The sequence below is a fragment of the Ursus americanus genome, chromosome 1, assembly GCF_024610735.1.
Source record: "Ursus americanus isolate L20-20 chromosome 1, mUrsAme1.1.p, whole genome shotgun sequence".
Taxonomy (NCBI): Eukaryota; Metazoa; Chordata; class Mammalia; order Carnivora; family Ursidae; genus Ursus; species Ursus americanus.
The window spans coordinates 54654217-54680117 of record NC_142127.1 but is presented as its reverse complement, the minus strand read 5'-3'; the positions used below and the strand labels follow the sequence as shown (position 1 = coordinate 54680117).

The following is a 25901-nucleotide window of genomic DNA, read 5'->3' as shown; positions in this document are numbered from 1 at the left end:
CCCTTTTCATGTCTGCCCAACAGACATATGTCACTTCTTTTTCTTGAAAAATATACCTAAATTTTCTAAACATTACAATATCATGACGTTTAAAGGCTGGGAAGGAGGAGAGAATGGGTACCTACACGTCTTCCACCCCACGACAGATAAAAACTAGGGATTTTATTAATGACAGAGCCTGATCGAAAAACACGCAGAGTTGTCAAACCAACATCCCATCCTGAAACATTAGTACAAATAGTTTGTCTCTAAAATGAAACTGCTTTAAGGATCTTTTCTAATCTATCGCAACTTCTTTCACTATAAAAATAAAAGCCTGCCTTATTTTTGTGGCAATAAAACTATCCCTGTCCCCTTGACTTGTACCCAATTCCCAGTGACCTGATGACTTGATTTAGTGGCCATTACCTGCATCTGAAGGCAGATTTTGGCCCCAAGGAGTTGCGTGCTATAAAGTTCAAATAAATTCACTTGCAAATCTCATAAAAAGAGGTGAAAATACTTTATTTCTCATCATAGATAAAGGAAAAGAAAGTACATGTAAAGATTGATTGTGATTTGTGAAGTGTTCAGTTGGTAAAAATTGGATCATTGTGGCAAAGTGTCTGACAAAGCACCTGTAAAATACTCCAGCGTAATAAAGCAAGCTTCTCTTCGCCCATTCTAGGCTATTTTTGATCGGAACCGGAAAGATGAACTGCCTCGGTTGCAGTTGGAGTGGATTGATAGCATCTGCATGCCTTTGTATCAGGTAATCATGATTTGGGAGGGCCTGCGTGTCCCGACTGAGCCAGGAAAGAAGAGCGTGTGTACTTTCAGAAGGTCTAGCTTTCGGAGACCCTTCCAGGGTATGGGCATTGCTAACAACTCTGGTTGCAGTCAGTCTTTTCTCGGATTTCTGACCGTCTCTAGGAAAAGTTGGTGCTAGGAGGCCAGAGATCTGAGTTCTCTTTCTAGGACATAATGTCCATGGGCCTTGATGCCCTCATCTCTAAACCAGGGTTAATCATGTTTTGTCTCAGTATTTCCCAAGTTGTGCCCCATGGAACACAAGTGTCCAGCCATAGCCTAATAGATATCTCTTCAAAGAGAGCTCTCGGGCCCAACAACTAGGGAACCCGAAGGCTCAGAGAGTCCTTCAGGAAAGAAACATGTTTAACCTTGATTCATTCCAAATTTCTCTAACATCTGACTGTGGGAATCTTTTTCTTTTCCTTTTTTTGTTTTTTTGTCAAAATTTTTCTTTTACTTCTATTAATATCACGTGAGACACAAGAGTTCCATGAAACCATGAAACATGGTTTTCTGTCCTGGCCCCATGGCCTGGGCCACAGGGTTTTCAAAGAACCTTATATCTTAAAACTCCGCCTCTCTCTGAGATGCGTGTGACAAATGCCAGCCACTGACTTCGGAGCAAGATGCCCTATGGTTTCTAGCTCTGCTGCCTGTGTTCGGGACCCTGCTCCTGGCAAGGAGACCAGTGTCATCGGCTTCGAATGTGCACACTCCACTTTTTGAGTACAGATTAGGGTTGGCATCCGTTCACACTAACAGTTTAGTGTACAATGGCTTTTAATTCTACTACTAAGCGTTAGCTTTCATGTGTAAAACCTGGCGAGTTCTTTACCCCCTACCCAGCTCAATCAGACCGAGCTGCTTTTCTAACCTCAGAGGGAGAAACGCACGCAGGGAAAGCAAAACCGCTTTAGTTTCTCACTCTGTGTAACTCCATTAAAAACACAGTATTGTTTTTTAAGGACCTCACAACCATTAAGTTTCAGGCTTATCTACCACTTTGTTTTCAGCACTTGTAGGAGCTGGTGAGCCCTGTCACATTATGCTAAAAAAAAAAAAGAAAAAAAAATCTAGAATACTGTCTTGAGGATGGAAATGTAACTTTTTAGAGACTATAAACATCAAAAATAAATTGATTTCTTTGTTCTGTGTTAGCCATTAAATACATGATAGCGTAAAAATGAGGCAAAGTTTTTAAAATAATCTAATATAGATTATTTTAGTTGTAAATGGCACATAATGTTCTTTTGTTTAATAACGGAAGATGGTGCGAAAATATCAGGAGCGATGTGTACTTTATCGTAAGAGGAACCTTAACTCCCTTTTCTTCCTGTCCGCTCCTCCCACCCTTGTTCCTCTGGTATCTCTGCGTACTCTCGGCCCCCAGGTACAAAGCGCACAGCTGTTGGGTCAGATATATCTTGCTTTGCTAAATTCACCTTGACTACCCATGCTGAATTATTTATAATTTATTCAGTTTCCTGTGCACAGTTATGCAATAAATGGGATGAATTCTTGCTGTGAACAAATTCCTTTTACTGTGGGTAAAGCTTAGGAGGATGAAGACTCGTAATTGCAGGGCTGATAAATTTTTGGTATTAGTTTGCAAAGCTACTTCGGAATGGACCCAAAGTCCGCACATCTTTCCTGTGCGATTAGTTACAGTAAATGCTGGAAAGGATTCTCATGTGCTTTTCCATGCTAATTTCGTTGTTTTGGTACTGATTCACAATCATTTGGGCTTAAATACTTCGAAATCTTCAGGTTAAAAAAGGAAGCTGCTTGAATTTAAACTAAAAATAGCGCTTTCCAGAACTTAGGGAGTAATAGTACCACATCACGTTATCTATCGTTCCTGATTTTCCACATCTGTTTTACTTTACTACCTGTGAGGTTAGATATACCTGCTATTTTTATCCACAGAAAATTAACATACAGAAGTTTTAAGTGACACTCCCACCAAGTTAGTGTCCCACACATCTGTGGCGTCGGCTTTGGTGTAGTGGCCTTTCTACCACCCATTCCACCTCTGCTGGATATTCCTTCCACCATCTCTTCTTATTAAACTAATGAGAGAATCCTTGCATTGTAAAGAGGAATGTGGAGGAGCTGTTTATAAAAGTTCATGTTCATTTCTGCTGCTATGTCTTCTTAGTTAACAAAGCATGAAAATCATGCTCATTGTTGAATGACTTATCATCACTTATTTTTAAAAATAACACAGGGGCACCTGGGTGGCTCAGTCATTTGAGCATCTGACTCTTGATTTTGTCTCAGGTCATGATCTCAAGGTCATGAGATCAAGTCCCACGTTGGGCTCCGCCCTCAACGGGGAATCTGCTTGAGATTCTCTCTCTCTCCCTGTCCCTCTGCCCCTCCTCCTTACCCTCCCTACCCCGCTCACATTCTCCCTCTCTAAAATAAAGAAATCTTTAAAAAATAATAATAATAAAAATAAAAATAACAGATTTTATTTGTAAATTCTTTATGTCTTTGAACCAATATTTCAAAAAGTCCTCAAACTGAAACTTTGTTGAGCAATTTTAAGTATCCTCTCTGAGACTCCCTATTTTGTTCCATCTTCTGCAGTTGGGGGTTGGGAATTGTCCCTTATTTAACTGGGTAACCTGACATTAACTGTCATGCTCCAGAAGTGAAATGGAATGAGTCAGTGGGCAGGAATCACCATTAGTGCAAAGATACAAAACCTTGACGAAGCAACTCACCACGCAAGGAAAGGCATTGATGTGACGTTAGTCAGTGAGGCAAATGTCTGCAGGAACTCAGGTTGTTGCCGAAAGGCTAGTTTGGGCTTTTGAACATGAACGTTGAGTAATAAAGAGTCTGAGAGGATAGAATGCAAGTGGGAAAGTATGCAGGTGGCAGGCATCCCCAAAAGGGATTGATCTGAAATGACATGGTCTGAATTATAGAGCATAGGCATCCAGGGTGGCCTTGCTAGGTCAGTCTGGGCATAGGGCAAAAGGATACAGAATAGTACATATGAGACAAGAATGTTCCTTTTCATGGCCAGGGCCCTGACCCCAAGGTGGAGCTGTTTGGGTTACAAGCAATCTCGTGTGGCACCTGAGGCAAACAGATACTTATGGAGAGAGCTGGAATGCCTGCGCCAGGGGAGCAGTGTGGAGAGATGCCTTCTAGTGAGGGGGGAGGCTAACCGAAGCACTGGGGCTGGAGGCCTGAATGGCAGAATACAGACGGAATTTGGAAGCAGGGGTGGGAATGTAGCTGAGCGGTAGATACAAATATGGTTTTGGGACAGCTTTTTCCTTTTATTTTTGTATTTAAATTCAATTTAATTAACATATACTGTATTATTAGTTTCAGAAGAATTCAGTGATTCATCAGTTGCATACAACACTCAGCGCTCATTACATCACGTGCCCTCCTTAATGCCCATCACCCAGTTACCCCATCCCCTCACCCACCTCCCCTCCAGCCACCCTTAGTTTCTTTCCTAGAGTTAAGAGTCTCTTATGGTTTCCTTCCCTCTCTGTTTTCATCTTATTTTATTTTTCCTTCCCTTCCCCTACATTCATCTGTTTTGTTTCTTAAATTCCACATATGAGTGAAATCATATGGTATTTTTCTTTCTCTGACTGACTTATTTCACTTAGCATGATACCCTCTAGTTCTATCCACATCGTTGCAAATGGCGAGATTTCATTCTTTTTGATGGCTGAATAATATTCCATTGTAGACATCTGGGGGTCTTCTCATAGTTTGGCTGTTGGGGACATTGCTTCTATAAACATTGCGGTGCAGGTGCCCCTTTGAATCAGTATGTTTGTATCCTTTGGATAAATACCTAGTAGTGCCATTGCTGGGTTGTAGGGTAGCTCTGTTTTTAACTTTTTGAGGAAACTCCATACTTTTTTCCAGAGAGACTGCACCAGTTTGCATTCCCACCAACAGTGTAGAGGGTTCCCCTTTCTCCACACCCTCACCAACATCTGTCATTTCCTGAGTGGTTCATTTTAGCCATTCTGACTGGTATCAGGTGGTGTCTCACTGTGGTTTTGATTTGTACGTCCCTAATGCCAAGCAGTGTTGAGTATTTTTTCATGTGTCTGTTGCCCATTTGTATGTCTTCTTTGGAGAAATGTCTGTTCATATCTTTTTGTTTTTTGGGTGTTGAGTTTGATAAGTTCTTTATAGACTTTGGATACTAGCCCTTTATCTGATAAGACATTTGCAAATATATTCTTCCACTCCGTAGGTCGCTTTTTGACTTCTTTGACTTTCACTGGGTAAATCAGTTTCACTTCATGGTTTTGAAAAGGTTGTGCTTGTCAAATATGGAAAGAGATCAAGCACTTTCCTCACTCACTGCAGTTTGCTAGGTTATATCCCTCTGAGCCAAGAGTGGGTGGTCACCAGCCTCAGGCCCCTGAAGGGCTACTCATTTGTGTGCCGAGGTGGCAACTCCCACAAACTACATTTTGGATGCCCTTTGCATTTAAAATTGAAACTCATCTCTGAGACAACTTCAGTTTCCAGTCAACTCGTGCCTGTGTTGAAGGAAAACCAGACTAACTCCTCCAATTCTCCTAAAATCTATTCATTAGGAAGTTACCTAAGTCATCTAGTGATTGACAGAAGTGGCTGACAGAAAATATGTAAAAAAATATAAACAAAGCTGGGCGTAGGGAAGAACATCCCCAGATAGTTGTAGAGTTGGGAGATACGACACACTTGTATACATGTAATTACATGTGAGTATAGAATTCTCCAGAACTTGCTCATCTTTTTAATCTGATAGCTCCAAACTTTTCTTTAAAGAAAATAGAAAATGGTCCTAATAGGCAGAAGTCATGATTTATCTATGACAGCATTTGAATCAGGAAGCAGATAGGAAGTCAAGAGCGGGCAGGGAAGCAGCAGAGCGTGTGCCCCAAGAGCAGACTAAGCCTGGTTAGCAAACTGGCCTAGCAGGGTGTCTTGAAGGAACGCATTGACATCTGATTCCTGTGCTTTCTGCTGTCTTTGCACCCTGCTGGGGATCCATTAGCCTGCTGCTCAGTAGCTTTGGAGGGAGAAAAAATAGGAAGAAAGAAAGAAGAAAAAGAAAAAAAAAAAAAAGACACCATCAAACTTTGAAGTCATTGCGGCACCAGCCTTAGGGGTAAACAGAAAACCTGCTGGGGCAGCGTCACCCTGGCTTCTCTGTGCAGTAGCGAGCGACGCTTGTGCCCTTTGTTTTCATTCCCGACTTACTCAAACCTCAGTGTACCTAGAATGTCAATGATGCATGGAGGCATTATAAATCTTCTGTTGTTAAGGGTTGAGGGATTTAATTTTTATTATGAACACAATCAGGTTTTCAGCCCATCCCAAACAAGTTCTCGATTTGGGGGTGGCTTTTTTCACGGATATTGCCAAAGGGCTTGGCCTGGGCAGGATCTAGCCAGAATAATTCCCTGTCTCCATTAGAGGAAGGAAAAATTCTGCAGGAGTATTGCCTCTTTATAAAAATGTCGTGGGGTTCCTGCAGCAGGCACAGCTCCTGAAGTTCTGATTACAGTAGCTTTTGACTTTTCTGCTGCCTTCAGTTGTAATTGTTGTTTTGGAAAATACAGTCACCTGATGCAATTATTAATAAGCTCTCTGAAAGAAGGGAGAAAAGAATCTTTAAAATATAATTAAAGTTGTAAAGACTGGGAATTAGAATTGATAAATTGGAAAAGAGGATGTAAAGTGCTAAGACAATTTTTCTGGACTTTTTAAAAAGTTCTTTAAAAACAACGTAATATTCCCCACATGGCTCATGCCTTGGGTCCAGTTTTTTTTTTTAAAGAATAAGTAATGAGCTATGGAATGCCTAGTTAGAATATAACATCATCTCCTTTTAAAAACCTACAAGGAATAGAATGTGGATACAGAGAAGAATGGTTTCATCAGATACTTTTTTTAAAAAAAGGATACCACCCAAATCAGTTTTCTATAGATGTTTTCTCTACAATATTTAGTATTCTTGTGCATGAGAGGAAGAAATAGTTGGGGCTAATTTCTTACTTGTCTTTACAAGGAATGACATCACATGTAACTCAAAAAACGAGAGAGAGAGAGAGAGAGAGAGAGAGAGAAATAACTTCCTACATTCTCTGTAATTTATCCATCTGGCTCCACCTTTTCCTGGTGATGGGGGGAGGGGAGGCAGTCAGGGACTGGTACTTAAACTCGACAATTAAAATATCACAATTTTTTCTGGTTAAAACGGGTCTTTGGGAGGACTGAAACGTGAATAGTTCCCAACCGGAGCTATTTCTTCTCCCCAACTGCCATCTGGGGCCAGGGGAGCTCACCCATCCTTGTGAGCCCTCTGTGTGAGGGGTGCCAGGGACCCAAGCACACAGGCTGCCTGTTAGGTCTTACCGGGCTCCCCGAGAGGTGGCTGGTCGGGGCTTGGCGTGACGCCGTGCTGGCCTCTACGTGACCGAGGCTGTGATATGCACTCCGTGCAGGCCCTGGCCATTAGCTCTGGCTGCTAGCTTCTCACGGCAAGCCTCCACCAGCTTCCTCGTCAGATCTAGTCAACTGCTTCTCTCGCCAAGTGCTCAGCTCCTGTGGGCCACCCACGAACTCCCAGCTACTTTCTCCTCACCCTGCGGGCCACACAACTTCCTCCGTCCTTTCTAACAAGCTGTCTGAGGACAATGCCAACTTGTTCTAGGAAAATTCTGTCATTTTCCTGGATTAGGCTCTGAGAGTCAAGAGACAAGCCCTCCCTTGACCCTCCCCCAGACTTTGTCCCCCAAGGAACAGGGAGCCAAGACACTTCTCATTTTCCCTTTCTCACCACCACCTCCCCCCCTTTCTGTCTCTCTCCATTCCCTCTTTCTCTTCTCACTCTTTCGCCCTCCTCCTCCCCCGCCCCCATCTCTGGCCCCGACCGTGGGAAAGTTTTTAAATTTCTTTTTTCTTGTCTGATGGGATCTACCCTTACATGGTCTCCCCTGTGCTGTCTGCACTAGAGCTTTGTGGTCAGACTGGATGAGCTGACCTAGCCAGATTCAGATCTTTATAGGTAGAGCAGAATTCTGGGATTTAGAAACCCCCCTCTCACCACACAAAGCTGGCATGCAGGGTGATAGACTCTCAACGCTGAATGATGACAGCTTGCTATTTCTGACGGGAACCACCATTTGCCTGCAGGAGGCCAGCCTACTGAGTTCATGGGTGGGGAGCCACAGGCGTGACGATTCAAGCAGAACAAAAACACATGGGTTTAATACTTTCAAAATATTGTCCTTGTCTCATATATTATACCTAAATCTGAGTGCTGATAGTAAAACCTGTTTACTTCAAAATTTTCCATGTCCTATCACTCAAATACGAGTGGCAGAGCAATGTAAACATTTGAAGGTCAGTTTTAAGTAGTTTCTAGGCCCCTCCACGATGGCCTGTCTGCTGAACTTTTGCCAGTGATCTTCCTTTAAAAAAACTGGATCGTGGCACACCCTGCTTAAAAACCTCAGGTGACTACTGCCGTCCGTAAGATCCCTTCTGGATTTCCCGCTTTGGTGTTTCAGGGCCACCTTTTCTGAGGCCCCCTGCCTCTTGGCTTCATCTGTTGGCACCTTACCCACTTCCTCAGCTAGGCACCCTTTGTCCCAAAGCACAGGACTCCCAGCCCTTTTGTCCCTCTTCCCTTGCCTTTGCTATGCTTCCCTCCCTCTCCTTTCTGCCTGGAAAACCTGAATTCCCCCTTGACATCTCTGTGGCCTTCCGTCTGTCTCTTCGTAACCACACATAACGCTCGGATTGTGAGTGTCTGGCTGGCTGGCTCCCTTCCCCGGGAGACGAGTTCCTGGGGACCATCACTGTACACAGCACAGTGCCTAGCACATTCGAACTGCTCAGTGAACATTTGTGGAACAGATGAATGAAGAAACAGAGGACTGCGTGATGGATGCAGCACCACAGAATTAATTCTAAGCAGTGGAACGTGCGAAGTAGGGTTATAACGTCATGTTAAATTATCATCTATAAATATATAAAATCTTTCATCAGAGTGTGCACTGTTCTATTCCTGCCCATAATCCGAAGTATATGGCCTATGATATCTTTTTAGAAAGTGGTTTAGTTCTCATCATGGTTGAATTGGCCCTTAATTCTAATATAAAAAGGCCAGTTTATAGCCATGAATTTTTCAGGGCTTTGACTTTTTCAACTAGGAAATACATGAAATTTTCTTTTGTCCAGCATTGGCAGAAAATATTGTCTTCTAGTTATTTTAATATTCACGTTAATAGAGAAAGGTAGCACATATTTATGGATTTCAAAAACTTATGTACATTGTAGACATGTGATTTCAATATATATTGAATTATATTCAAATTATATTCAAATTATAATACAATAAAACATGCTAAATTTATTATGATTAAAATGTAATCTTTCTTCAACTTAGAAGACTTTTCAGATCCTACATTTCCTAACAGTTACCACTACTGCAAGCATCAGATAATCATGTGCTGTGTAGAGGGAAGTGCTGACACAACAGCGTTCAGGTTCACGTCGCTGCCTACATCGAGCACAGTATGTGTCAGGTAAAGGCATCTCACACCCTTGGCTACATCTCAGAGTTCTTCCTGAATGCCTGATGTGCCAGGATGTTTGGTTTTAGAAAGACTTTTCCACCTCCAAAATTGAGTTTGACTTGATAAAGCAACCAGCTCTATGTACAGTTTCTTGTAAATAAAGTGGACTTTAATTTGTCTCATTTCATGCAACTCTAAGAAAAACTTTTCTTTATACAGTAGCACTTCATCTATTCCTATTCATGTGCATTTTATGAGTTCAAAACTGCCAGGATAAATCCATATTAAAATGCTGGGATCTGGTAAAAAAAAAAAAATAATAATATATTCCCTCATAAGGCTTTTGAAGGTAAAATTTAAGATAAGATCTACTTCTCCTTATCTGGCTGACCAGCATAAATAACTCTTTTTGAAAGTGTTTCTGCTTGAGAATCATGAAGCTAAAAATGACTTAACTGAAGTCCATACAAGGCCTGGAATGTTGTCTAACGTTTCCCAGTGCCTCTAGAAAGTGTATTTTAAAAGCTGATTTACCTCTTTTTCATGGCTCTCTCTTCTTTGAATCTCTTCAGAAAAGGAAAAGAGAGAGGGCGAGAGGGAAGGTGGAAGACAGAGAGAGAAGGAAAATTCCATTTTTCCACCAGGAAATGAATCAAGGCCTCCTTTAAAGATTGTTTTTTGCACTGTAAGTGCCTCTCTGAAATTTCTGCAATTTAATGTGCATTTGGAAGGTCAGCATTGCTTGAGCTAGTGGGAAGTGAGGCATGAGATAAACATAAAGCATTCTTATTATGCTATTGCCGAACAGAATCTTCTGTACTCCCCGAAATGTTTCCTAAGAGAGTTCAAGGAGGCACTATCTGGATGCCCAGCCACCACAACTCTTATATTTAATTATCTGAGCTGCAGCCATAAAAATATGAAATAAATCACTCAAGGCACATTGCCTCGTCTAGCAAGCAGATGCTAGATGGCCATGTGACCAGAAGAGCCAGGCTCTCAATCTCATGCACCAACCAATATGGCAGCCCAGCAGTTGACTTTGTTAGCCAGAGTCTAAAACGAAGTTAAAGACTTCTATCAGACTGAGTGCTTGGAAAAGAAGTTCAGTATTAGAGTCCTGACAGACATGGGGTATCCTTATGCACATATTTTTTTCAGAAAACAGACATTTAATGAACACTGACTGTGTTTACAAGGTGCTTTTACAGACACAGTTTAATTTGACCCTAACTATGAAAGAAGAAAATACTTCATTCTGGATCCCATAATGTCTAATGGTGTAAGTTTAACATACGAGGAAAGTGAAACCTACAGAAGCTAATGAACTTAATTCGAGTGAAGCAGTTAATACAGAATAGAGCCAGAAGTTCAAATCCAAGTCCTCTCTGTCTACATCTGCTGCATTTTCTCACTATACTGCCCTGAGGAAGGAAAAGGGATTCCATTCTGGCCAGTAGTGCTCTACCTTTGTAAACCTCCCATTTACAGAATGAAACCCTGAATCCTTCAGAGGGGAAGGTACAGGGACCAGAGTAGAGATTCCAGGGAGACCAATTCCTAGAAGACCAAATGGGCTAATGGATTCTGTTTAGCTGGGTACTATAGAAAATTCTCTCAGAAATATGTTATGGGAAGCTGTTCTTGACCTAACACTTCCACTTGCAAAGCGGGTTGACATTGCCAGTAAAAGATGGCAGACTGGCCTCACTAGTTTATCTCCTCATCCTTCTGAGAATTCCACTAATATCATAATAAAGGAATTTTTAAAAAGGTATAAACGTTCTTGGGTATTGAAAAGAAGGTGAAACTTTTTTGAGGAACATGATGGATGAAAACCTAGATTTCCTTGAACAGACTGTTAGTATAAGTAAGGATGTTAAGGACTCTGCTAGTGAGGACTCGGAAGGACATAAGGAACACAATAAAGAAAACATTTCGCCTTCCCGAATACTTGGGTCATTAAGAGCAGGCTGTTAGGAGAAATAAGGACCTCCCATTCTCTTCTTCCTGTGGTGCCCCTTTATGCTATTGTCCACACGTAGACACGAATTTACCCAGAGACACTAGTGTAGTCTGCTTCGGTGACTTAACATAACATTCTAACACATAATTTTCCTGTTATACTTTGAAACAGTAGCCTGGTATTCCAATCAGTTGACTTGTCATAATTTATTCAGTCATTACCTACTTTCTTTTTTCTTTTTGCTAAAAGAGGTAATTCTGAAATGAGCAACTTTGTTCAATATTTTATTGACTTATTTAAAACTATTAAGGGTGATTCAAAATAATGAAGTTGTATTTCTTAAAAAAAAAAAAAGAAAACTCTCAAGGACCATAGAATGTGAGAGGACATAAGATCTCCTCAAATATTAAAAGTTGGCAAGGAACTAACATCCCAGAACATCTGCGGACGGAAGTGAGCTGATCTGTCTTTCAGAAGGAGCTTCTGAGAGGCTCAGGACTCGGAGGGGCCAAGTACCCCAAGAGCGGGTATATTCGTTTTGTAGGGCTGTCTAACAAAGTACAACAAACCAGGTGGCTTACAACAACAGAAATCTATTGTCTCACAGTTCTGGAGGCTAGAAATCCAAAATCAAGTTGTGGCAGGATTGATTGCTTCTGGCAGTTCTGAGAGAGAACCTGTTCCATGCTTTTCTCTTAGCTTCTGGTGGTTGCCAGAAATCCTTGGTATTCCTTGGCTTCTGGATGCTTCACTCCAATTTCTGCCTCCATCTTCACGTGACATTCTCCCCTGTGTCTTCCCTTTGTCTTCCCATGGCCTTCTTATAAGGACACCAGCCATTGGATTTAGGGCTCTTCCAATCCAATATGACTTCATCTTAACCTAATTACCTCTGTGAAGACCCTATTTCCAAATAAGGTCACATCCCCAGGTACCAGGCGTGAGGACTTCAGCATATCTTTAGGGGGGACACAGTTTGATCCACAACAACGAGGTGGAGGCATAAGCCTAGAAATAGGCAGAAAGGTTAGAAGCTGGTAAGTGGAGTCTTGGGAACCTCTCACTACCCACACGGCCAAGGTAAACCACATCTGTCACCGCTGCCAAGCCAGGAGACCAGAGAGCTCTTCCCACAGAGCGCTCATCGGGAGAACTCGTGGCTGAAATTAAAAGTCTGTGGAATGACTGGCTGGACCCCCAGGTGCCCTCCTACCCTGCCTCAGATGCCAACAGGCAGACATCCCCAGGAGCAGAAAAGTGGGCTTCTTCTTAAGAGAAACGGTGGCCTCAGAGAAAAGATCCACACGTCTTTGCACTTGGGACACTCTCAGTGAGAGTCAGCTCCCTGCAGGATGCCCTTTGGATGAAGCCCAGCAGCAGCTTCTGCCCTTCTCCTCCCCACTGGCCACACCGCCTGGGTTGGGCCTGGCGGCGCCTTGCACTCGGGTATGCAGACAGAGAAGGGCCACAGGCTGTTTCAGGAGAGCTTCCAACGCGAAGGAGTGGAAGCAGGTCAAACAACAGGAAGGGAAAAAGGAATTCAGAGTATACAGTAAATACAAAAAAAAAAAAAAAGACAACTTTAAAAAGCCTAATATCATCAGTAAGACCAGACACACGTTCTAAAACAAGGCCAGGTGCCGATTGTTGTTTTCTCTTTGCCACATCATGATTTTGTTCCTTCCTTTGGGTCCTCGGTCCCCACTCAGACCTCATCGTGCTCAGCAAACCCTCTCCAGTTCCCCGCCCTCAGTCCCATCCTCCAAACCCACTCTGGAGTGACCTTCCTAAAGCAAACTTGACCCGGGTCCTTCAGACCCTGCCTCCCTGTTACTGGAGGGAAAAGTCTAAGCTGGCACGCTTGACCTTCCTCTGCTCACCTTCTCTCCCTCCTTCCTCCATCCCCTCTGCTCTTGATGTAACTGGCCACCAGCCATTTCCCAAACTGCTACTCCACACACACACACACACACACACACACACACACACACACACACACGTGCATGCATGCTCACACACACCGTGCCTTTGCTCCCACAGCTCTCACTGCCCGCCCTACTGCCCCCTCCTCTCCCCCAGCAAATCCTACTCTTACTTGAGGAATCTGCTCAGGTGACGGGCTCCTGGTAAAAGCTCGGTTTGCTCCCAGGAGGTCGAGACTGCAGCCTCAGGGCCCCTTTGCATTTTCCTTTATTAGCACATTACACGTATTTGCATTCATCGGCTCTGGCGCTCAGCAGCAGTGCCCAGCACACACTATCCACCGCCCTCCGCCCTCGTGCGCGCCGGTACCCCGTGGCGGGGGGGGGGGGGGGGGACCCGCGGGATGGCCTCGGCGACACGGCGGCCAAGAACAGGGACAGAATGGGAAAGTGGGTTATCGCGGTGCTGCTAGGAAGCTCTTGCGTCCCCTCCATGGCTAGTGCTTTCCGTGTGCCCTGAAAGAACCCCCCATTCCCGAGTTGCCCTGTGGCGGGCGTTAGCATTTCTGTCTTTATTTCACGGCTGAGAAAGTAGGGAGGTTATACTTGCTGTTCACAATCGCCCCGGTGAATTAGGGGGAGTTTCAGCCTACGAGCCACTGCCTCCTACAAGCAAAGGGAGGGATAAACTACAGAACCATAAAATAACAGAAAAGGAAGAGTAATTCTCCAAATCCGTGCCTTCATATGTCGTCTATAATCTTAGTGCTACGGGTGCTCTGAACGGCCGAAAACCAAATGGGAAAGGAGAAAGAGAGCAGCAGAGACCTACAGAGAAGGACGAGACAGAAACACAAAGGAGACCTGAGACGGGCCAGTAGGGGCTGAGTGTTTTTTTAAGCATCTTCTTTCAAATCTGCCCTCCACACTCATAAAATCTAAAGTTTGCTATCCTCAGACTTTTTTTTTAAGATCTTATTTATTCATTTGACAGAGATAGAGAGAGCGCACAAGCGGGGGGAAGCTGCAGGAGGAGAGGGAGAAGCAGGCTCCCGCTGAGCAGAGAGTCCGATGCAGGACTCGGACCCAGAACCCCGGGATCATGACCTGCACAGAAGGCAGATGCTTAACCAACTGAGCCCCCCAGGTGCCCCTCCTTGGCCTTTCCATGGTGATCACCACAAGCCTGTAGGCTGGACTGAAAGTAACTCCACTCTGCCACGTTTTAAAGGTCTTGGCCTTACAGAGCGGCTCTCTTCTTGGAGGAAGGGAATTGACGAGAGTTAATATCAACCTTTCCAAGGGTCTGAACCAAGGGAGACAAGGCCCGTGGAAATGCTTTGGGAAGAATGAAAATCATAGGTTAATGCCCTCCATACATGTGAGTCGCTATTACTGTTGCTATCATTAATATGGCCTCTAAGCTTCAGTAGCCCGTGTTGTAAATTTGAATAGCAGCCAAACCGCCAGCTCTGTAATAACATTCCCAAGCACCAGCACCAGTCTGACTGCCCGAGCGTTATCTGGTTTGATCCTCTTAGCCATAGCAAGCCAGGTAGTACTATTATCCCCCTTTTCCAGATGAAGCTGAGGCTGGAGAGTTTCTATATCTTGCCCAAGAAGACACAGCTATTAAGTGACAGAGCTTAGATTCTTTCTGCTTCCAAATCTAGGCTCCTGCTGCCACCCTAGAGTGTGTGTGTGTTGGGGGGGGCACCACAAACCTCACGTCCTCAGTGGGTCACCATACACGGAGACAACAGGCTGTTGTGATACGAAGATTCTTGACAAGAAGTGAGCTTGCAAGTATTTGTAGGTCGGGAAAGCGGAAACTTGAAAGGTCGCTTGTGACCTGACTTAATAGTGGCAAAGCTGGTTTACAGCCCGAGACTTTTGACCTTCAGTGATGGTTTGTCCCAATACACCTTGCCATCTGTGGGGAAGATTTGAAACATATTATCTCAGAGTTTTCAAAGCTATCCCAAAGGGACGAAATTTGAAAAGAAAGTCTACACGAGTAGTGACGCAGATTTCCAGCAAGCAGAAAGCAGACTGGACCAGGGAGTTTGTTTTGAAGGACAGCATGGCGAACCAAGATGCCTCGGAGAACGGGGGAAATGGAATGAAAAGTCAGCAAACAAGGTAGAAAAGACAGCCCTGAGAGGGCCTGAGAAACTGAACAGAAAATCTGAAGGAAGATAAATGGATAATTTAACAGCCATTCAGTTTTTAAGAAAGACAAAGACCAAGCTACATTGCATCAGAAAAGGCCTAGAAATGATGATGGATGGGGCCCTTCAAATGAGTGGTGAACACAACAGAATCACAGTTGCCTGCCCAATTCCCAGCCGAGGGCGAATTTGAGAAACGAAATAAGGATATGAGACTGATACGGATTGAAGAGTTTTTCAAAATCTATTTAATGGCCAGGCAGGGGACATTGATCGCTTCTCAGAGGAAATGTTTAGGATCAATGAGGTAGTGGGCCCTTATTTGTGATGTGGGTGGGAGAGTGGACTGGGGGAGGGTTATGGCATCATCGCGCAACGCGCACATGACAGCATCGCCACCTACGTTAACATGCTGACATAGTTTTTTTGAATTATGGTGGTGAAACACTAAATTATTTCAATCTTCATAAACTAAGCATTTCTCTTCTTTATCCTTGTATCTATCTGTAAGCATTTTTTCACTATTAACAATCAGGTAGCTGACTTGTTTAATTAATTTGCACACGTGATCGATGATTGCTAGTTCCTTTATTGGTTCATGATAAAATTTTTAAATAAAATATTTTACTATTAAAGAGTTTATACACACCCAGTGAACAGAATTCAAAAGGCACAAAAGTAATAGAGAAAAGTGATCCTTCCTCACTCTCCTGTGCCCAGTCACCTCCCTCGGGGGCCACCACCTTTAACGACCTTCTGATGTATGCACCTAAGGACAATCTATAGAAAAGCGTAAATACAGTGGGGTTTACACTGTTTTTATACGAACTGCTTATACACCGTTTTCGAATACAGCCTATATGTGTGTATATACACACTCTGCTCATATATATGTGTATGCGTGTGCGTACGTACATATATATATGTATGTGCACATATATGAGCATAAGTGTATCCTGCTCCACACCTTGCTTCTTCACACTTGCTATATTTTTGAGATCTTCCTGTTCAGTGCCCATACAGCAGCTGCCTCCATCTTTTTGATGGCCACAGGGTATTGGATTTTAAAGATGAAGAATAAAGTATTTAACCAATAATTAATTAATTATTTAAGGACACCAATGTCATTTCTCATAGTTTGCTACTGCAAACGATGTGCAGTAAATATCCTTGTAAATGCATCCTCTTCACACTTTATTTGTAGGATGAATACTCAGAAGTGGAATTACTGGCCATTTGGCACACAGGCATTTGAAATCTTGATAGGTATTGCCAACTTGCCCTCTGTGGAGTGTGAACCAATTTATATTCTCACCGGCAATATGGGACGTGCCTTTCTCTCCACACCCTTACCAACACGCTATGTTATCGAACTTCTTGAATTTTGCCAATATGATAGTGTAAAATCTATCTCATTATAGTTTTCATTTGCATTTTCTGTATCATAAATGAGTCTGATCATATTTTTAGTATGGACTTGTTAGGAGCAATTTGTATTTTTTCTGTAAACTTCATATTTTGCCGTTTTTCTGTTCAGCTGGTGGTCTTTTCTTTTTGATTTGTAGGAGCTCGCTGTATATTAAAGAAGGAGACCTTTATCTGTAGCAAAAGTGGCAACTATTTTCCCCAGGTGGTTGTTTACCTTTTCCCTTTGTTTACGCTATACAGAAATACACTGATTTTATGTAGTCAAATTCATGACCCTTTTCTTTTGTGGCTTCTGGATTTTATGTCATACATAGAATGATTTTCCCATTACAAAAGGATAACATTTAAGAATTTTTCTCAGAACATCTTTTAGTATTTTATGGTTTCCTCTTTTTTTTTTCTTTATATTCGTACCTCTGATTCATCTGGTTGTACTTTATTTTGTTGGATGTGAAGTATGAGGTCAGAATCCAACTTTAGGTTTTCAGATGGCTCCCCAGTTTTCCCGCCAGCTTTTGACTAGTCTTTTTCCTTAGGATTTAAAAAGTCACCTCTATCATATGCTAAATTTCTTTAAATTTAATTCTATTCCTAGTCTTTCTGTTCTGTTCTATCAATCTGTCCACCTGGTCATACTACCATAATTAATGTCTTTTATAATATATTTAACGATAAGCCTAGTTTCACCTTCAGCATTACTCTTGCAGTATTTTTCTAAGGACGCTTGTTTATCTTTCCATATAAGTTTTAGAATTTAGTTCAGAAACAAATCTAGTTTGTCATTCTATTGGGATGCTTATTGAATTTTAAATGGTCAGTGTTTGGAAGGCAAATGACTGTAAAACTTCCCAACGTTAAAAGATAGAAAATTGTTGGAAGCTTCTATTCATAACACCCTGACGTTCCCATCCTTAAACTGCACTTCAGTAATGTAATAAAAAATATCTAGGATCGTGGTCCTGCTGTCCCCACACATACAGACTTTTCCCATATCTTAGCTTTTGGGAAAGTTAGCGATGTAAGTAGAGAAGAGCCTCGACCAGGTCTCAAAGTGACCAGCGAAACAACATCCTCCTCATATACCCAGTGGTGTGTGCAAAATATTCCTTTTCTTGTCTTCCTATCCTTTCTCTCTAAACTCTCCCTTTCTTCATTATCTTATAAAATTAAGGAAAAGAAGGTTCTCTTACCATATGGAGGGAGACCACCAAAGTACTAGAGGATTTTTGTCCCAAGGATCTTGCATTTCTCATGGATGCTTTGGATCTGGTCCTCTGTAGATGTGGGACATTGGGGTGCACGGGCTTTGAGGGCTCCTTCCTCAGGACTCAAGGTGCATGAGAAGTACACACAAAATGTATGGCAGACAAATGCCCATAGCTCAACAAACTAAAAATGTTCAAATGGTCCTCTCACACATTGAACTTGGCCAAAAGAATAGAGTCTATATATTACTATAGAATCGCTGATGGCACAGTTTTACGGAAAACGTCCTGTGCGTGGAGAGGTGAACTGTTACCACGTGGCTGAGCTTCGGTTACGTGTTCCAGCCTCCTCTTGCATGAAGCCCCATTCATCAGAGGCTGTGGCTCCTGGGTCAGCAGCCGTTCCTTCCAAGTCGGATGTTGCCTACACAGTGAACATGATTGATTAGCTACCACCATGCTCTAAAAACCCAACCAACGGAATAACCTAGGACAGTACCCTAGAGGGGCTCATTATAACAGAAGAGAGGGTTCTCCTTGCTCCCCTTTACCACAAGCTGTCTTTGGGCCTGCCTGTTATTTACTACTTAAAACCCTTGTTTTATTTTCCCAGGGCAGGATAGAGTAGATGAGTCACAGACAAAAGATTCACTGTCTACACCTAATGTTTGGGAGATAGTGTTTCTTCATTATTCGGGGAGGCTGTCTCCGTCCTGTGGGTTTGTCCTGAAACAGTGTCCCAGACCCCAGAACAAAAGAGTCACTCCACTCTCCTGACACCACAGTTAGGTGAGAGAGATACCTGTCATTACCAGCGTCCCAGCGGGACCCCCATGGGAAGATACCATGGGCTTTGTGCTAAGACAGGCCACGACTGACATTCCAGCTCTACTGTGTTGTTCACTTTGGTGCCTTTGACTTAATTTCCCCCAATCCAAGGTTCCTCATCTGTCAAAATGGGATCAACGATACCAATTTCCCAGCACTGCTGTGGGGTTTAATCAGCTCACATACGGAGAGGTCCTCGGATGGAGCCTGGAACGTAGGATGCGTTCGGTACTCAGTAGTGAGTTCATTTTGGCAAGACGGGTTTTCCTGTCTGTCACAGCAGGCAGATGGCAGCCCACAGAGTTGATTCAGCCTACAGACATGTTTCATTCAGTTGAACGCTGTTTTTAAAACTGTAAACTGTCCAGTTTGCTGGAGGCCCCAGTACGCCCAGCTGTCTCGTGCAACCTAGTTCCTCCATTAACAGTACTGGCCTGTCCCTGTAGACAGTTGAGTTTAAGACTCTTGCCCTAGATGATGGAAATAACAACGCCGTTAATCCAAGGAGAGACTAAAATTCCTGCCTCATTAATTCAGAATGTTAATGTCATTTTTAAATATCATTTTCCACGGAGGAATCCCTTGAGCGTATAAATAAAGTCAGCAAAACAAGTAACCTGAGAGGTCAGGAAGGGAATGGAGAGAAGATCGCTGTCAAGCACTGTAGCATCTTCACTTTTATAAGAAAAAGGAAAGAAAAGGATCTCTTTCTAAGTTATTACTAGTACTGTAATTAGCTTTCAGGATGTACACAACGATGCCGCAAACATCAGTGTTATAACTTGGCCAGACTGTGCCTTTAGGATTCTGATTATGGATCTGAATCACTCTTACACTGGATTCTAATGAGCCCGCGTGCCCTCATAGTAAGCGTTACCTCCGTGGCCTTATCATCTCTACTGCTGTTCTGGTAACTGCCTCACATTATTTAGATCTTAAGATCTCAAATATCACTAAAACATTTCAGAAAGATCTGACAGTATTTTTTGGCATTTGCAAAATTTGGACAGAGCCAGTCTGTTAGGGCTGCACAGTAACAGATCTACAGAGTAGATATCACATATATGGAAACAGTTTTCTCAAATGGAGAAAGCGTCTCACCCGGTACAACAAACATGGAGTAATAGTGAACTCCCACTAAGGAGAAAGTAGCAGCTATTTGCTGTTTGTCCTTTCTGTCAGAGCTCACCTAGCCCACAGGGAAAATCCAGGCTACATGGATGGTGACTTCCAATTCCCTTGAGTATTCCTTCCTTGGAAGCTGAAATTCCACAGGCCTACTGACTTTGCCACCAGGAGGAGTTGGCATACACTGTTAGCATTTTCTGAGTCCCCATAACATGGCAGGCTAAGAATGAGCAACCTTTTAAAGAGTCTGTTTGGCAGACTCCTGGAATTCAAGAAGGGAGAGAACTGCTAGCTGATCTCTGACCCTCACTAACTCGGTAAAGAGCACTGCCCAGTGAGTGTCAGCAGCAACTTTGTGTGCTGAGGAAACTGAGACTTCCTTATCCCAGCCACCAGTTCAAAGTCTGGTAGGGGGGTTTCAATCTCAAGTAATTCTGGGGGTGACATAGAAAAATAAGTGACAACAGCAAAAGACTATTTAGAGCTCAGAAACTCACTCAAATTAGCCTGAGCAGAAATGGAAATTGACTGGCTCAAGTAACTGAGGAGCTGAGGGGCAGAGTTGGCTGGGTGGCACAGAGCTAGAGGCAGGGGAGTCAAAGGACACCATAAGACATGTCCCCTTTTCTCTGCCTCCTATGTATGTGTTGGCTTCATTCTCAACCAGGCTTTCCTCACACTTGCTGGCAGCTCTAATGTCACATGCTTGTTATAGGTATTATCACACCAAAAGAAACATGAAAAGAAAAACCTCATTTCCAGCAGTTCCAGGTGAAACCTAGAAAGAACTCTGACTGCCTTAGCTTGGGCCGCAGTGCCATTCCTACACTGGGGCACTCTTGTTGGTCAGGTCTGAATTATGTGCCTACTCAGAGCACATGGAATGGATTCTATTATCAGAGGAACAGTAAAGGGACAGGGTATAGCCTCTTCTATCTCTTACAGTTCACTTATAACCCACTGTCATAAAAAGTTAGCTCATAATTCCCCAGTGCAAGGGATCAACTGTAATTTTCTGACACCTGCCCAGTTCGACAGAAAAGAGACCTGCAACATGATATCAATTCTCTCAATTAGGAATTGCACGCAAGCTACTAGTAACAGAGATCTGAAATCATAATAGCTTAAACAAAATAGAAATTTCTTTTTCTCTATGCTTCAAAATAATCCAGAGAAGTCCACTCAACACTGCTATGATAAGGTAGTTCCACAGCCATCAGAGACCCAGTCCCTGCTTATCGTTCCTTAGCATGTGGCTGCCATACTCAAGATTGCCTCATAGTCACAAAGTGGCCACTATAGCTCCAGCCATCATGTTAATATTCCAGCACCAAGACAGAGATAAGACCAAGAGCAAAAGGATGCACCTTCCTGCTGAACAAACTCCCATTTAAGAGTTTCCTCAGAAACTCTTCCTCATGAATTCTGCTTATTCATCCCTGGCCATTCCTAAGCTCAGGGGAGGCTGAAATGCATATTCGGAAGGCAACTAGCGTTCTCTGTTAGAGATACCAGAGTTCTGGCAGAGTAAATGACTCTGTCCCCAAATGGGGCCGAAGTCATAAGGCTAGAGCCCTTTGAGCTCCATTTCAGTCTAGCCTGGGAAGAACCCAATAGTACTCAGTGCCTGGTGTAGTTATATGTGCAACGTATGTAAATGATTATTATTAACTTTCTGGCTTCAGCAAATTACACACTAAAGATTTATTTTAAAGCGCGTATCTTTAATGTGAATGTTTAAAAACATTTATTCACAGGAGTCTTGGCTTGCTTCTGTGTTCACCATTATTGTTTGATTATTTGTTTTTCGAAGCAAGTTTTAAAAACTGCTGGGAGCCTCCTATGGTAGTTAATACATTATCTTAAGCAATTTAATGCAAATTAATTTTTACACAACCTTGAGTTTCAAAGGCCATTGAACTGGGGAGAGAAAGAGTGAGGTTTAGGAGGAATCTGTTTGCTGCCTCCCATCTGGACCCCGCAGCCAGCTCCATCTGCTCTCACGTGGAGTAACTAACACTTCGGCTACTCCCCTGCCAAACACACCATGTGGAGTTTGGCTTTTTTTTTTTTTTTTTTCCTCAGGAAAGTGTTAGAAAGATGTGAATTTCAAGTTTTCTAGAAAACTTGATGGGATTATTTGGGCATTTAAAAGTTCTGCTTTTGTACCATAACCCCTAAGTTTTTCATTGGGTTTTATGGGGTTTTTTTCTCTCCTGTTTTGTTTCTGGATTCCATTCTCTTTTAATACCACAATTCTCCTTTTCCAGTGGATTCTGGCAGCACATTCATATCAAATGGGAGCCACTGAAAGGCTCGGGTAGAGAGCTGGGATCCCGGGCGAGCTGGGATCTGTGGCTACAATGTGGATGGTTAATTGGGTGGGGGAGGGGGCAGGCAAGCATCCCGGTAGGAGAGGAGCAGGTTAGAGCAGTTGAGAAGATGATGGACAGGGCTAAACCAGGGCTGGAGACGTGGCAAGAGACTGACACACACAGACATTTTGGAAGCAGGGTTGACAGGACCAGGTGATAAGTGTGGAGGTGGGGGGAAGAGGGAGATGTCACGGATGGCTCATAGATTTCTGGGCTGAGCAGCTGTGTGGAGGTGATAATGCTCACTTCCCCGAGAGAGTAAACTGAAGAGGAAGGTTCGGAGGAAGGTGACGAGTTCAGTTCTGGACAAGCAGTTCACGGTCTCCGGCCTTTGCAACACGACAGAAGAGTGGAAGGCCGGCAAGCCAAACATGATCCTTAGCCAATGCACCGCCACATGGCATGGAAAATTCAGGAATATGTCAGGTTGAATCATGAATAATCTTAAGAAACGTAGCAGTTCGACAATTTAAAGGTTGGGATTTGTTCCTCGGAGATGCTTGGACCAGTCACCTGGATCCAGGAGAACCTCGGGGCCTGCCCCTGCTTGCACGCTCTCTTGCCCCGTCCCTTGACGGTCTGCGCGGGGATGGCAGCGGCTGGCCGTATCATTGAGGGTTTTCCATTTCAAGATACCAACCCCCAAATGGGCTTTCTGACATTTTCACTCAGTAAAGTGATCATATTTTCATAACAAGGATATTGCCTCAAACAGCTAGTTGAGATGGGCTCCAGGTCTAATTTCACATTTTATCAAAAATTGATATTAAATAAATACTTCATTTTTTATTTTATTTTTTAAAAAATTTTATTTATTTGAGAGAGCGAGCGAGAGAGTATAAGCAGGGCGAGTGGCAGGCAGAGGGAGAGGGAGAAGCAGACTCCCTGCTGAGCAGGGAGCCCTACACGGGATTCAATCCCAGGACCCCAGGATCATGACCTGAGCCAAAGGCAGATGCTTAATCAACTGAGCTCCAAAGAAATACTTTAAATTCATTGTTTTCTACCATGTATTGTACCGCTTAGTTTCAGAATATTTCTCTTGGGTAAGGTGGGGACGGGGAAGGCAGAAAATACTAAGTCTTACTGCCAGTGCTCTGGAATTACAGAATTCAACCATAGGAAGTGAAAACCATCTTCTCTCTTTGGCCTTTGAAAAAAATAAACGAATAGCCAGCTCAGATAACTCCCTCAAAGTTCTGAAAAGATATTAATGACATAGTTGGACATTTTCAAGTTCAAAGACAAATGTTTTAATTTGCTGGTGCTCCTTTATGCCCCCTTCCAACAACAGAGTATAGGAGTAATGACTTTTTTCTAGGAACGTGGCTTTCTCTTTGTTTATTCCCTTGCCCCACATCTGCCCCGTCTATTGAGCAGTTGAGTTCTAAGAGGTGATCACGGTCAGCTGATAAGTACACAATGGGCCAGATGTGGATCATGACGGCAGAGGGAAAGCAGGGCCAGAATCTCACTCCTAGCAGCTTGGTGAACTGATAAAGAAACGTGGTAATGGTAATAAGAGAGAATACTATATTCATTTCCCAAGAGGGTCATTCTGGGATTGTTTTTATAGCAGCATCCTGTAGCAGGTCAGAACGTCCTGACCCCACTCTCAGCCACTGGCAGCTGCTAGCCTTACCCCTTCTTCTCTCCACTGCTCTGTGGGCAGAGGACAGGAAAGGTTCTTGTCCCCCAGGGTCACTGTGGTAGGAGCTACAGACACAAAGATGAAAGGCCTTATTTCCACTCTCCATGGGAGCTCGTGGGATAGGCTCCCAAACAGAGCTGTTTAAAACCACTGAGAAGGGACTTCCACTGCTGACCATGATAGAGCGACAGGGGGAAAAGCATGAAAAAATAGTTTACAGACAGTGGACACAGGCAGCATGTAGCACAATATAGTGATTCCTGAGAGAGGGGAACAAATGAAGTGAGCCCTGCAATTGTCTTTGCTTACCGCGGGAGACAACTTCCATGGCCACGGCGCAGGGAGGGAGACCCAGGCAGAGCCCAGCCATCTCCCTGAGCTGAGGACACAGAGCCAGGAGCCTGGGGAGGCCACGGGGGTTGGAGTTCCCAGGGAAGACGAGCAGAGAGGAGACAGCTACCCGAGAGAGAGTTCCAGAGACCTGCAGAGCAATCTTCAGTGCTGTTCACCGCATGCATGTGGGGAAGCTGCTAAGGCTGAGGGAAAAAAACAGCAAAAAGGAACAAGTAGAACAATCCTCAGAGCTCACACAGGCTAGGGAGCAGTCCACATTCCCACCAGCCAGAATAGGAGAGAAAAGCCTTGAAATGTATGAGGTGCCGGGTACAGTTCTCAGAAGATGATTGTCTCAGGAGTGGACCCAAATTAACCCTAGACTAAAGGCTCCTCTGGACCAACCTAGCAAGGCTTAGAAGAAAGCCTCAAAAGGACCAAATTATTTCCAAGTAACGTAACCACATCCCAGAACAAAATTGAAAAATGTTTAAAGAAACGCAAAAATAAATAAATAGATTAAATAAAAATCCGTACACAACAGCATAAAATTCACAATGGCTGATATCCAGTCAAGAGTTACCAGGCATGCAAAGAAGCAAGAAAACTTGGCCCATAATAATGAGAAAAAAAAATCAATCAATACAGACTCAGAAATGATACAGATCATAGAATTGATGGAGAAGGACATTAAGACATTTATTATGTTTTATATGTTCAAAAGGGTAGAGAAAAGATCAAGCATGATAAACAGAGTCATGGAAGCTATTAAAAAAAAATCAAACTTCCAGAAAACTACAATTTTTCTGAGGAAAATGACAATAGATGGGATTCACAGCCGATTAAGCTCTGCAGAAGAAACTCTCAGCATCCTAGCAATAGAAAATGAGAATTTGGTCCCTCTCCTCTCTATATACTCCAAGTGCTAATTTCTACACAGTACATTTGGGCTCACTCAAGCATCGTAATAATGTTCCACAAAGTTTTGATTTCAATCCATCTCTGAAAGTAAGATCCAAAATGGTAGAGGAATCAACTATCCACACACACATATATAATATATTATATGTATACATGCACGTTATATACACATGTATGTATGTGTGTATGCTTACATATGCATAAAAGGTCTCTTGAAGAATACCCAAGAAACTGATACCTTGGTTGCCTCTTGGAAAAGAAACTAAGTGTCTGAGGCAGGGGCGAAGGGAGATTTTACACTGTACCTTTTTTACCCTTTATATCCATTGGACTATGGGAATGTATTACTTATTCAAAACATAAATAAAATGTGGAATAAACCGTACCTGCTGGTCACAAGGGGACTCAAAGACAGAGTGAATGGAATCAGGAAGGAAGTGGGGTCCCTCAGCCACTTGGATGACTAGATGCCCAGGGCTGTGTCCTGGAGCAGGCAAGGTGCTGTCTGTGGTGGGCCAGGCGGAGCTGGCGTGAGCTTGGGAGCCCCCAAGAGAGCCAGGCGGTTGCCCCAAGGGATAGCAAGCAGCACATCCCAAGTGAGGGGTTCAGGTCAA

The 25901-nt window shown here is 43.3% G+C and overlaps 1 protein-coding gene across 1 annotated transcript in view; it reads left to right on the top strand.

The window, feature by feature from the left end:
- PDE11A (phosphodiesterase 11A) overlaps positions 1-25901 on the top strand; it is a 361649-nt gene that overhangs the window by 330240 nt on the left and 5508 nt on the right. Inside the window, exon 19 of the mRNA XM_045806179.2 lies at positions 668-751. Within this exon, the coding sequence (XP_045662135.1) occupies positions 668-751 (84 nt within the window). The remainder of the gene's footprint in view (positions 1-667; positions 752-25901) is intronic.